This window comes from Gordionus sp. m RMFG-2023, chromosome 1 (genome assembly GCF_954871325.1).
Source record: "Gordionus sp. m RMFG-2023 chromosome 1, tfGorSpeb1-WG-v2, whole genome shotgun sequence".
Taxonomy (NCBI): Eukaryota; Metazoa; Nematomorpha; class Gordioida; order Chordodea; family Parachordodidae; genus Gordionus; species Gordionus sp. m RMFG-2023.
In genome coordinates this window covers 65,572,298-65,586,593 of record NC_088775.1, presented here as the reverse complement: position 1 = coordinate 65,586,593, position 14,296 = coordinate 65,572,298, and the positions used below count along the sequence as shown (strand labels likewise).

Below are 14,296 nucleotides of genomic sequence, written 5' to 3'. Positions count from 1 at the left end.
TGTTTATGTGTGTTTGTATTACAATAATGTATACTTAATTTACGCCGTTTTAACACAATTTTAGTACTCCCAATTCAGGATCAGGTATAGGTTATTACATAGTATTAACTTATTTTAATTCATTTAATATAATTTATAATAAAGATGAAGATGTAATTACTGATAATTAATAACTAGATAGTGAAAATATAAGTTAAAATTCCTAATTAAATAATACAATTATTACTATTCTCTGTTGAGAATGAATTATATAAAATATAATGCAGTAGAAATATGACTCAAATTATAAATAATTCTAACTAATACGAAGAACAAAGAATATTTAAAAATAACTAAAAATCGTATTTTTCTTTTTCATTTCACAACTTCTATTTCAACCCTTCGTGTTATGTGTAATTTTATCATTCCTTTGTTACCAACCTTTATTTCTGCACTATTCATCCCCTTTTCTACTCTTCAGTTCACCTTTTATCCCTTCCTATTCCATTGATCATTCCTCCTTTACTCTCCTCTTCTTTCCCTTATTTGTTTTCTCTCTCCATCTCTTACTTTCTTTCCCTCTTTTCCAATTTAAATAATTTCGATATTCGAGTCGCTCTTCTGTGAATATTCCTATTGTACCTCTCTTCCTTGTCACTTACTACTTTATTTTATTATTCAATTTGAAACCTTCGAGTTGAATACTTCTTTGAATTATTCACCTAATTATATTATTAATCCAACGCTTAATTCAATTATTCTATTCTGCCAAATTCTCCTAAAACAAATAATTCAATTTCATATTTTGTATGACTCTACTAAAATTTAAATTCACAAAATACCGGATCGAATTTGAATATAAATTAATTAAATTTTTTATAATTCTTCAGGTTTAACTGCTTAATTAACTTTTTCCTTTCTTATTATTTTCTTCTTCACTGCTCCTCATGCTTGTCCCTACCACTTCTTGATCCTTCTATGCCCCCATAATTCTCCCTACCAACCTTAATAATTACTCCAAAAGCTTTCAAAATAACTGTTCCACGATATTAATTCCCAAGCATGTAAATCCTTTCTAATATATTTCCAAACCCTATTATCCTCTTTTCTTTACTTTATTTACATATTAATACTTTTACCTTTATCCCTATCTATATTACATAATTATCTTCCCCCTAGTTTTCTACAAATATCCCGGTGATATAGATTTCTCTTTCCATGTGTATTCTTCCTTTATAATAACCTTTATACGAATTCTCAATTTAGAATCATTATTCCTTCTTTTTCTTCTTCTTCTTCTTCTCCGTTTTATGGCGATTTCTAGGTTTACCCGGGTAGGCCAGTTTTCCTTCTAATTTTTCTTTTCCATTTTTGACGGTAATGCATCAATATTTGTAAGATTCATGCTTCTCATATCCGCCGCTATCACATTTGTCCACGTCATCTTGGGTCTTCCTCTAGGTCTTGATCCTCCTACTTCCATCATTGTGCATCTCTTTACCCAGTCATCTTTTGTCATACGTTACACATCCCCAAACCATCTTAGTCTATTTCGTCACATTACCATTCCAATCATTTCTATACCCAATCTTGCTCGCAATTCCTCGCTATTTTTTCTCTCTCTCAGAGATACCCCACACATCTATCTAATCATCCTTATCTCTGTTCTTTTTAATTTGGCTTCGTGATTGCCCATATTTCGCCGCCATAAGCTAAACAACTCCTTACACATATTACGTAAACTTTCCCCTTTAACTTTTTATTTGTAAGAATAGACGACATCTCTCTGAACTTCATCCAAGCTTGTCTGATCCTTGCAACAACGGCAGAATCTACACCACCATCTGCGTTTAGCATATCACCTAAATAACAAAATTTATCCACTTTTTCTAGGGTTAACCCATTGCCAATATCCAGACCACCATTTTCTAGGTTATCATTATTATGTATCCCTTTAATGCATGCTCTACAAATAAAGGTCGTTCTTTCTAACATCAAACTTCCCTTTTTCCCGCTACATTTATTATGTACCCATTTCTGGCATCGGGTGCATTGGATAGAATTTCTAGCAACTCCTTTACCACATACATCACAAGGTTACTTATCGGATTCCTCCATTTTTAGATTTTCCCCACCAATCATCACCTTTGTCTTTGATGCATTCATTTTCAGGCCTTTTGCTTCCATAGTCATCTTCCATTTACTAATTTTATCCCTCAATTCTTCCTCACTGTTTGCCATTAGTACAAGGTCATCTGCATATATTAGCTCCCAGGGAAGTCCTTCACGCATTTCTTTAGCCACCACATCCATTACTAATATAAATAATAATGGACTCAGCACGGATCCTTGATGAAGTCCTACCTTCACCTCAAAGCTGTCACTATCACCATAATCCGTCCATACTGCTGTTTGTGCTCCAACATATATTGCCATCACTGCGATAACCAACCACCTCCACACCTGATTTTCTCAAGGCTAATCTAGTAACCTCACGCGGCACCCTATCAATTGCTTTCTCCAAATCAACAAACGCATAATAGAGTTTCTTTTCCTTCGCAAGATATTTCTCCTGCATTTGTCTCACCACAAAAATTGCATCTGTCGTGCCTTTTCCCGATATAAAACCAAACTGCATTTCATCACTTTTAATTTGTTCCCTTATCCGCTTCTCTAAAACTCTCTCAAATACTTTCATTGCATGTTCCAAGAGTTTAATAGCTCTCTAAGACCCGCAATCTAAAGGATCACCTTTCCCCTTGTATAATGGGATAATTATACTTCTTCGCCAGTCCTCGGGAATAGTTCCTTCTATTGGCTAAATTCATTAACCATTCAATCCCTAAATCATCAGAACCTTTAAACATCTCTGATACCATCATCGTTAAACCCGATGCCTTCCCTTTTTCATCTTTTTCACTGCTCTCTTTATATCGTCCTTGCCAAATTTACACCCTGGACCTTCTACCTTTGCACATATAACATCATTATCCCATTCATTTTCTTCAATCAAAAGTCCTTTCATGTAAACTTCCAGGTGTTCTTAATACCACTACTATCAATCACCATTTTTCCTTCCATATTTTTCAAACATTTAACACTTACCACATCCTGCCTCTGCTATCTGCTTTGCAATTCGGACCACATTTCCCATTCCTTCGGCGCATTTCATTTCTTTAGCAAACTCCTGTCTTTTTTCTTTTTGCGCCTTCGCTATTAATTTCTTTTAGCCATCTTGTAAATATCGTTATCAATATTTTTTTGCTGTTATACCATTCTTTGAAGCACCTCGTTTCTCATCCACAGCCTTCACTACCTCTTGGTTCTACCACCAACTCTCCTTATGTCTAGGCGGCTCTTTTGTCCATCCACATACGTCCTCGGTTGTCATCACCCAGGTTTTCTTCATGGCTTCCCACTTTCATTTACCCCAGATGCTTGTGCCACCTCCGCCTCCCTAATCTCCAATGTCATACTGAATTGATGTCTAACATTCTCCTCCCTCAATTTCCAAAACTTCAGCCTTGGCACAAACTTTCTTTTAGTGATCCTAGCACTTTTAAGAGTGAGATCTCCTATAATTAATCGATACTGATTTATACATTCCTCTCCCGGTATCACTTTCACATTTTTTACTATACATCGGTCACATCTCCTTAATAACAAGTAATCCACTGCACTTTTGGTACTACCCGACTTATAAGTCACCAGCTTCTCGGATTCTTCCTTAAACATTGTATTACAGACAATCATATCCATAGCATCACTAAAATCCTCTCTCCTTCCAAATTTCTCATGCCATAACTGAACCCTCCATGTACTCCTTCATAACCCTCACTACTCGCTCCCACATGTCCATTCAGATCACCAGCCAGGATAATCCCCTCTTCATTTGCCAGTCTCGATGTCACCCCCAATAGACTGTCCCAAAATATATCTTTCACTTCTTCACTTCTTCCAACCTGAGGAACATATGCCGAGATAATATTATATAGCTTTCTACCAAAAATCATCTTGATAACTATTAGCTGGTTATCTAGCCTTCTCACTTCGACTACTTTGTCTACCAATTTCTCCGCAACCAATACCCCAACTCCAGTTTTACCATCATTACTTCCTTGCCAAAAGAATTTATACTTTTCACTAGTTTTGCAAATCATTCTTGTCCCATTTCCTTTCCATCTAGTGTCCTGTATGCAGCACACATGTATATGCCTTCTATGCAGTACATCGACTACTTCTCTTGCTCTTTCCGTCATACTCCCAACATTCCATGTCGCGACCCTAACTCGATCCTCCGTAGACTGGTTTCTCCACTTATTATCAGGTCGTTTATCTCCGTCATAAGTTTCATTTTTATGAATCGTGATTCCACTAGTTTCTCATCCTTCTTTTTGTCGTAGGCGGATGAGGAGGCCCACGGGGTACTTTGGGCTGTACCCCGACCATGCTTTGTTATAACCATAGGGAAATTTTGTAAGCAAAGTTTTTACAATCGGATGCCCTTCCTGACCAGGGTTGCCATGTCTCCCCCCAGCAGTGGGAGACTCCCGTAATTTTTTGGTTTACACGCAGACATCTCTCTCCCGTAAAACCGCAATTGGGAATCTCCCGCAAAAATCTACCGCAATTTTTTAATTTCTCCCGCAATTTTTTTTTTTTGAATTTTAACATTTTTAATATATAAATAATAATTTTTAAAGACATTAATTGATGATTTTTATATTTTTAAATATTTATTCGAAAAACATGTTCTATCCTGTTTTATTTTTATCCAATAATAAATCAACATCATTCATATAAGTCAGTACAGGAGAGTATATCAACATCGACTGCAATACAAAAATATTCTCAAATAATAAATAATACAGATGCAAATACATTTGCGGAAATCGTATACATCTATCATGTAGTTCAACATTCACAGAGCTATATCATCACAATGTGGGTCGAATCTTTTTCTCATGATATTTAACGACTCCAATATAAGTGCAAAACTTACTTGTGGCAGAACAAAAATGAGCAAGGCTATCACAATTGTTTTAGTACCTCAATCCTAGAGGTCAATTCTAGACGATTTGAAAGATGGGCATCCATATTAAATTCTAACAGATGCATCTAATAAGGGAAATATCAAAACATTTCCCTTGATCCTTCGCTATTTTAACAAGAATAAAAATATTTCCATAAAACTGTTAAAAATTTTTTCCTCGGATAGTGAAAAATTCAACGATATAGCTAACAACATAATGGTAAATATAGCTTATTCAGGGTTATCAATGATTTGCATGTCAGCTTTCTGCGCTGATAATGCCTCTGTAAATTTTGGCAAAAACCAAAGTTACCGAATTGAGGCAGCACAATAATGAGATAATATCAATTGGCTGTATATGCCATATACTACATGATTCTTGCAAGAAGGCAATAAATGTACTATCTGTGGATGTCGAAATAATTGTGATGAAATGTTTTAACGAATTTAGTCATCAACTAAAAGAGTTAATGAATTAAAAGAGTTGGTGAAGTGGTCTGACTTGGAATGGTGTGAGTTGTTGCGATATATACCTATCAGGTGGTTGTCATTAATACCTGCCATCGATAGAATTTTAAAATTTTATAAACCCTTAAAAAAAATACTTTTCTTAAATAAAGATTTTAAAAGCTGTCCTAAAATTTTGAGAAATTTTTCGAGTATGAAATGGCAGAAGCATATTTGGGATTCGTTTCCATGTAGGAAATCTACTTCATGCAGTTAATATTCAGTTGCAATCAGAATATTATTTATAAATCATGCTACAGCTCTGTTCATCTCTACAGTTAAAAATTGATAATAAATTTTATGGCGCTATTGCTAAAAATATTATATTAAATTTTCAAATAATACTCTAATTAATACATTTTTAAATGAAGCAGATATTTTTATTAAGACAATTTTAGAATATTTACAATCAAAATTTGATTTTAATAACTCTATTTACAAATGTATAAATATTATGACCTTGGAACAGAAACAATCAATTGATGGTTTTTATAATTAATAAATATATTATAAATATCGAAAGACATTGATTTCTTATTTGAGGAGATTGTAATTCTCTCATTTTTTATGATTCGCCAAAATACTTAAAGTTAGATAGTCTGAAAGCAGTGGAGAAATGGGTAGAATTTTTTCGTATAAACGATAAATCCCCATGTTTGGAAAAAATATGCGAGTATGTCTTCTCCTTACCTCATTCTAATGCCTCATCCGAGCGCATTTTTAGCCTGATGAGGACTGCCTGGAAAAAGGAGAGAAATCGGATTGCTTTAACAACATTAGAGGCCGAGTTAATGGTTAAACAGATATATAATATGTCATGCCAGTTTTATAAATATCTCAATAACGACGGTAAACATTTAGTTTTATTATTTAAATCTCAAATAAAATATAATTATGTTTTAGCAATGGCGCCATAAAATTTATTATCAATTTTTAACTGTAAAAGTGAACACATCTGCAGCATAATTTTGTGAATCTTTGTTAAGATTCTTCTGATTGCAACTACACAATAACAGCATGTAGTAGATTTCCTACATGTGAAATCATTCCTAAATATACCTCTGCCATTCATTATTGAAAAAAATTTTCAAAATATTAGGACAGCTTTTATAATCTTTATTTAAGAAATATTTTTTTAAAGGTTTATAAAATTTTAAAATTCCGATAGCAGGTATTGGGAACATATCGCAACCAACATTGACCTGACTCAATTCTGTAAATACACTCTGTTTTTACCAAATTCACTGAGGCATTATCAGATCAGAAAGCTGACATGCAATTTATTGATAATCTCGAATCTGCTATTAATAGTTTTATTGAAACCTTAATTTTGATACAATAGAGGAGGATCAAGGGAAATATTTTAATATTTCCCTTATTAGATGCATCTGTTAGAATTGCATATGTATACCTATTTTTCAAATCGTCAAGAATTGACCTCCTGGATTTAGGTCCTAAAACATTGATGATAGCCTTACCCATATTTGTTCTACAAGTATAGTTTTATTTATATTAGAGTCGTTAAATATTATGAGGAAAAGATTCTACCAACATTGTGATGATAAGTATCTTTGTGAATGTTTTACTACAAGATGTGATTACAATTGCCGCAAATGTAGTTTCATCTGTATTATTTCTTATTTTTGGAGTACCTTATTATGTATTTAAACGTGATAATTAATCGCATATCCCTATAATGTTATACACACACTTACGGTAGATTATCAATTGCGGTTGTTTTGCGGGACATTGGCATAAAATATATTTTTAATTGTAAAATTAAAATCGTTTTTTTTTATAAAATTTTATCTTGTTTACATTCTGTTATATTTAAAAAAGATCGTTGGTTTTTTTTATAAATTAATATATTTTAATAAATCAAGATGTTATTTTATTTTGAAAAATAGTTACCGACGTTGTATTTATATAAACTAAATAAAAAATAATAGGTGGATAATTAAGTCAATTCAAAATCTGGTCGAAAGGCTGCGGGCCTTCGGCCCGCAAGGAATTTTTTTTTAGCAATTTTTATATTTATACAGCAATTTTTATATTTCTCCCGCAATTTGAAAAATTTGACCTAGCAACCCTGTTCCTGACATCAACCTCTTTAAGTGGTTTTTACACCTCGTCGAGGAGACGGTGATCCCATTCTAGACCGAGATCACACGGAACCTTTTAGACCTCCATTAGCCGCCAAAAGACGTTGCCACTCCCCCGCCACGATGAGGCTGAAGGTAGGATTTTGGGAGAGAGAATTATTATTCCTTTAATTGTGAAAATTCTATCAAAATCTATCATTTTGATTCTCATTCTTTCTTCCACCTAATTTTAAATCTTATTGTAATAACATTTAATCCTAATAAAGTTAATATCCCTCTTAATTTTTTTAACATTAATTAATTTATTAACAAAAATTTTCCTCATTTTTAATGTAATGTATTTTACCTCATGTTAAACCTCTGTCCTTCTTCTTTTGAATGATATCTTTTATATCTATTATCTCTGCACTCCCCGCATTTTATTTGGGATTTATTAATAATTTTACTATCATACTCTAACTTCTCGTATATTTATAACAATGCATAATAACTAAATTACTATTAACGTATACAACATCTTTTATGTTTCTTTATATCTTTGTTTAAATTAAATTTCTTCTAAATCTTCTAATTTAAATCTTTGTTTAAATTATATTTCTTCAATTTCTAAAATAATTCTTTATATTTCTATTTAAATTATATTTCTTCAAAATTTTCTAATATATCTTTATATATTTTTTAAAGTATATTACTTAAAAATCTTCTAATATATTTAAATTTAATTTCTTTCTACTAATATAATTCCTTATATCTATTCAACTTATATTTCTTCAAAATTTTATAATATAATTCTTTATATTTCTATAAATTATATTTCTTCCAAATTTTCTAATTTAATTCTTTATAAATTTATTTTTCTAATTCCTTCAACATTTTCTAAAATAATTATTTATATTTCTATTTAAATTATATTTCTTCAAATCTTCTACTATATTCTTAATCTTTATTAAATTATATTTCTTAATTCTTTAACTTAATTTGCTTATGAATATTGTTACTGATATTTTCAATTATATCTATAATAATTTAAATTTCTTACCTTCTAAATATTCTCCTCTTAATCTAAGTTCTTGGTTTGATGTATATGATATGGCACCATTAATATATTTGTAATATTATTATTTTTATTATTATTTCCTATATCCCTAAAAACAATACATATCAATTTATATTAACAAATAAGTATATATAACTATTTTATTATCAGATCCTAGTGTATAATTTTCTATTTCATATTTTCATCACCCACCAGGAGTCGTAGCGTGCACCAAGTATATTCACTAGTATATAGATCCTATACATGATGTATACCCTTTTTATTATAGTGGACGGTACCACTATGTAGTCAGCTAGCATTGTAAAGAAGAGAGGAGTAAGAAAGAGGGGATCTATTAGTTCCGTTACCGGCAAGATAGTGTTAAGAAATTGTAACCAAATATAAAATAATAATGTACCTGACGCCTGGTTAGATATTTAAGAGATGGAAAAAAAGTAATTCTTATTTTAGGTAAGTATATCCTTGTAAGATAACGTTATGTCTATATAGCATGTCCTATTCCGGAGGCATCCAACTTCCCTGTAATTATAATCCCAATTCCTGAGACCCATTATCCTAAAGAGCTTACTATCTTTGTCTGATATTTTCCTTCTTTTTACCTTCAATTATTTTTGTCATTCTAGAGTCAATAGTGTCCCCATAAATCCTTGTTTGTATTAAGCAAGCAAAGCTCAGGATCCTTATTATTTACCACATTATCATTATCATAGTGAACCCGGAATCGTTATCATTATTATTCACGGACTTGAGATCATCATTGCCATATCAATTTTTCTTAGTTTCTAGTTAAAATTAAGTGTCAATCAGCTAATCCCAAATTTATCAATACATCAGTTATGGTATAACATTTTAATGAAAATGCAAACCTGAAAGACAGACAGTGCTATGTTATAGTAGACAAATATTGCTGATTAATATTAAAGAAAATGTATTTAACATTAATTAGTTTTTACATTTATCATAAACTATATAATTTATAAATTTTTATAATTCTATCTTATGGAATTTATCAGATATATTTGATTCACAGTTCAATAAAATTTCTTTGATATTTTGTTTATTTGAGGCATTTAAAAAAGGGTTACAATAGTATCAAATCTTTTAATATTGCTCAAATGTTCTAAATGACCAAGAACATCAATGGGAAAATTATTTGTACTTTGATTCTTTGAAAGTTGGCCATATTCTTTTAAAATTTTAATATTCTAAGTGTGAGTATTCTAAGTATTTTCCAAATATATCTGGATAATTGCTTGGATTGATTTTGAGATATATTTAAAGAGCAAAATTTGATCATTTATATTTTTAATCTGTAATTTAGGTAAGAATGCCATATCTTTAAGAAATTGATATAAATTTTGAGGTGCATTCTGAGTTGTTAGAAGAGAATGGTGGTAATTATTAATCATTTCTACATTAGCAAGTGTTGGTTCTCCACTATTTGCTACTTCAAAAGATTTTTGATAATTTTGCAATGTTTCTAAATATTGCTTAGTAATTGCATTGCTAGATTCCAAATATAAAATCATCTTAAAATCTCCAATGCATTGACTTATTTGCATATTTTTATCAATATCTGAAATTTGAATTCATTAAACATCATACCTAGATAGGCCTCTTCTAAAATAGGATTTGGACAATATTTTAAGAATACTAGGGTTAAGATGGATATAATCCTTATAATCAGGGTTAGATAACTTTTCTTGTTGTTTAGAATCACCACTTCCATCTTTAATTACTTCTATATACTTATTAAGTTTTATTAGAGTTTGAGCCCTGTTACTTATATAAAATTGCATCATTTGGATTCAACTGTATAGCATCTGTATAGATATGCATTATTATAATCCCCTTTAGAGAACCATGCGTTTCCTTTTTTCTTATATTTAAGTGCATTCTTGCTTAAACTGGCTAATAATTTGTTATGTTATTCACAGGATTATCATCCATTATGACAAGAAATTTTATATTTGTAAATAAATTTTTGAACAACAAAGTTAAAATAGATCAAATGTAACTATTTCAGTTTAAAAATATATGTGTAAAAAAAGATGTATTTATCTACATTATAGTTAATAAATGCTACTTCCTTATAAGGGATTTATAGATGCAATACCATTACAGTTCTAAAAAAAATGTCCATAATTAGGGTTCCACAGGTACCAAAACCTTTCTTTAGGTATAACTAAGGGATTCACAAATGCAAGATCATTACAGTTCTATATATGTCCATAATTAGGGTTCCACAAGTACCAAAACCTTTCTTTAGATGTAACTATCTATGTACTGACCATGATTCAAATGTATATAAGATAAGAAAATTCATGTTATAATTATAAATTGTATAAGCTGGAAGTTCATAAACAAAAAATATCTTATCTTGAGGATCTTCTGATAAATGTAAAGCTTCTTGAAAATAAAATAAATTCTATAACTTTGAATATTCTTCATAGGACTTCAATTAGTGTTTACATGGCATACCCACCACCGATGTTATAGTTTGATTTGGTATTCTATGTTGTGATTGAGGATAACAAATTTTATTTCGTTTCACCGGAAACTGGACCCAAAATCATCATTTCATTCATTCATTTTCCCAAATTTTAATGTAAAATTACAGCTCTAAAGGTTTTTGCAATTGACAAAGTTTTTTTTATTTCCAAAAAAAAAATAATATTCAAATTATCTTATCTTATCAAGCACGTTGGTCATAGACCTGCCCAAAATGAGCTAACGTGAATTATATGAAGGCCTACCCTTCATATAATTATGCCCTGTTTTTTTCTCAGGATACCGACAAACCTTGTACCCAGATAAATTATGAGTGGAACTAACCCTATACCGATTATAGTAAATAATTTGATTTTGGTAGAAGAAGGAAAATATATAATAAGGAGAAATAGAATAGATATATAAATACAGTTTAAAGTATTCCGAATACAAATGTCAAAAATTTAAAATTTAATTCAATTTTAAAAAATTTTTTTTTATGAAAATAATAAATAAAAACAAAAAATAATAATCAGTTAATGAATGTGTTTTTTTTTCTCTTTTCTTTTTCCATTGTCCTTTGTTTTTCTTTTCCTAATCGTCACCTCACATATTTTCATATATGATAGATAACTATACATTTGTCGCAGCAGCTTAGCGCTATTCCCTCACTTGTTCTTATTAAGTGTGTATTTGAATTACATTTCATTATTTACCAGCACTTTCAAAAAATACATATATGTATAAAGATTTACAAAATAAAAATTGGATATATCATTTGATTGTAAAATGATAATTATCCCTCTAAGTGGGTGGGTCTAGGTCATGGAAGGTCAGTATTGATATTGATGTCAAATAATATTACTAAATTTGGAATTAAGCCAATACTATATGCCACAATATAATATACTAGCAGATAACCCGTCAAGAATAACAGGGAAAGAGAATTTTCTCCTTAATTTGATGATGAATGAATCAGAGATATCATTTATTTGATGATGGATAGATCCGAAATCAGCCATCAGAAATTTACCTATATTTTAATGTGGGAGTTGATTGCATATATTACCTTTAATGTGAACAAATAATTGGAAATTATGTGTGGATATACTTTTTTCATTGTATCAATTTCATAATATCTTAAAATATAGTAATTATGTACTCAATAAAAAATATTTTGAATGCATTTTTATACATTTGTATTTGTAATTCAAAGCTTTTAAGATTGAGAGAATTATATATTTTATGAGTTTTGATGACCTCACTTTTAACGTATTTTTATTATGATATAAAAGGAAATAAGGCAAATATGTCATATAAAAATTACATCTGGTTTCTTTCCATTAGTTAAAAAATATGATCGTTTTCGATAAGGTCTATCAAAAGGTTTATACTATTTTATTTAGATTAAATTAATTATCATATAAACATGCCATAATTTTTATTATCTTATATTTTTGAGAAACAAAGCGCCTGGTCTTGTTTCGACCAGTTCCCAAAACCATTAGTTGCTCCGTATGTTAGTCTATCATTATAGTACTTTATTTTTTTGGGCAAGAGGCAAGATTGATTCTTTAGATACAGTTGAAAAGACTCTAAATTTTGTTGTTTATAATTTTCCTTATAGTATTTCTGATGCACACCATTATAACCTAACAAACAAAATCGTCATTTACATTATATGTTAATATTGATAGATATCGTCGTTTTAACTAAAATCATCGGGATGCATCTTTAATAAAAAATAAAAATTTACAATTCTAATTTTACGTGAAAAAAATGCAATTATATTTGAATTTTTTCATAAGAATATTCCCTATTACTATACTACTTGTCTCATTCTTTGATGACAAATAAAAATTTCTTCATTTAAAACAGAATTATATATTGCACACTTCGATTATTAATTATAATATACAGTTAGGCCTATTCAAAAACAAATATGAATAGTGCATTATTCGCAATCATTTTTTTGACGAAGCAAATAATTTACTATTTAAATTTAATTTGTTCGAACATTTTGTTTTTTTAAATTATTAAATATAATTCATACGAAAATATTTTATTGATAGATTAAATTTTTTTATTTCACCATTATGTTATGTGGTTTTAAATTCACATCAATAAATTGGGCTGTTAGCCTCAAAAAGAGAATCTGAGTGAACTTATTCAAAAATAGGAAAATTTTCTTTTATCTAACTATTAATTTGGGGTTATATTTTTTACAACTGTTCTTTTTCTGTAATGTATTAGAATATTCAATATATTACTGGTAAATTAAGATTCTTTATAAATTCTTATAGGTATATTATTATTTACAAAGAATTAGCTTTTATAGTTAAAATCGATTTTACTGCAACCCATTTTATTCTGGAGTGTAAGCACACAAAATGTTCAAAAAGCACAGGAATCATGCAAATGACAAAGATAATTAAAACCTAACATATTATGTGAATTTTTTAAAATTAGATTCCTAAGTAATAATTTATCACATTCATTTATATATACCTTTATTAAAATGTATTAAACGCAACTTAGGGAAGTAACAAACTACCGCAAACGCCATCTGACAAAAAAAGTAACACGTTATATCGTAATTTTTTGAAAAAGTAGCATACTCTTTTAAAGAGTAGCTTAGTTACTTCTCTACTTTATAAAATAATTTAATACATATTTTATTTATATATATAATTTATTTCCATAAAATTAGGTTCAAATTCAAACATGTAAATGAAAAAAATGTAAAATATATGATATATTTATTAATCGCTTAACAATGGCACTTAGTGGCAATGAGGTTTTTTTTAAACTTTAGATATAAAAGAAATTTATCAAAAATATTTATTTGAGTATTCTAATATTTAAAAAATGAGTCAAGAGGCTTTATTAACTAATGTATCTTTGTTGGGTAATAAGTCAACATTACCAACTACCCTATCTAGAAGCTATTTGGAAGATCGGAACATAAATACTTTATTTTACCTTCTATAATGAGCCCCTACAATTGTGCAAAATGTATCCAAAATATTTGCCATCAGTTTCTGCCAGCAGGATGTATTAGCGCCAGGGGATAATGTAATAAGATTTATAAATGAGGAATTATCGACCAAGAAAATTGCCCGAACTATA

General features: G+C 29.7%; 2 protein-coding genes across 2 annotated transcripts; both read right to left on the bottom strand.

Annotated features, from left to right (window-relative positions):
* Positions 1-1,650: 1,650 nt before the first annotated feature.
* On the bottom strand, positions 1,651-2,292 carry LOC135928678 (uncharacterized). Its single transcript, XM_065465136.1, has 2 exons — positions 2,081-2,292; positions 1,651-1,945 (listed from the first exon to the last, which is right to left on the bottom strand). The coding sequence occupies exons 1-2, from the start codon at positions 2,290-2,292 to the stop codon at positions 1,651-1,653; spliced, it is 507 nt and encodes a 168-aa protein (XP_065321208.1).
* A 1,436-nt stretch (positions 2,293-3,728) lies between these two features.
* LOC135928669 (uncharacterized) lies at positions 3,729-4,238 on the bottom strand. Its single transcript, XM_065465127.1, has one exon. It carries the CDS (start codon positions 4,236-4,238, stop codon positions 3,729-3,731), a length of 510 nt encoding a protein of 169 aa, XP_065321199.1.
* Positions 4,239-14,296: the final 10,058 nt, after the last annotated feature.

What these genes read in the sequence shown, in the direction of transcription:
- LOC135928678 (XM_065465136.1), bottom strand. Translation starts at nt 2,292, where the DNA reads ATGGATGTGGTGGCTAAAGAAATGCGTGAAGGACTTCCCTGGGAGCTA. An exon ending in AAAATGGAGGAATCCGATAA is followed by an intron (nt 1,946 to 2,080) that starts GTAACCTTGTGA and finishes CTTTATTTGTAG; the next exon opens with AGCATGCATTAAAGGGATAC.
- LOC135928669 (XM_065465127.1), bottom strand. Translation starts at nt 4,238, where the DNA reads ATGACGGAAAGAGCAAGAGAAGTAGTCGATGTACTGCATAGAAGGCAT.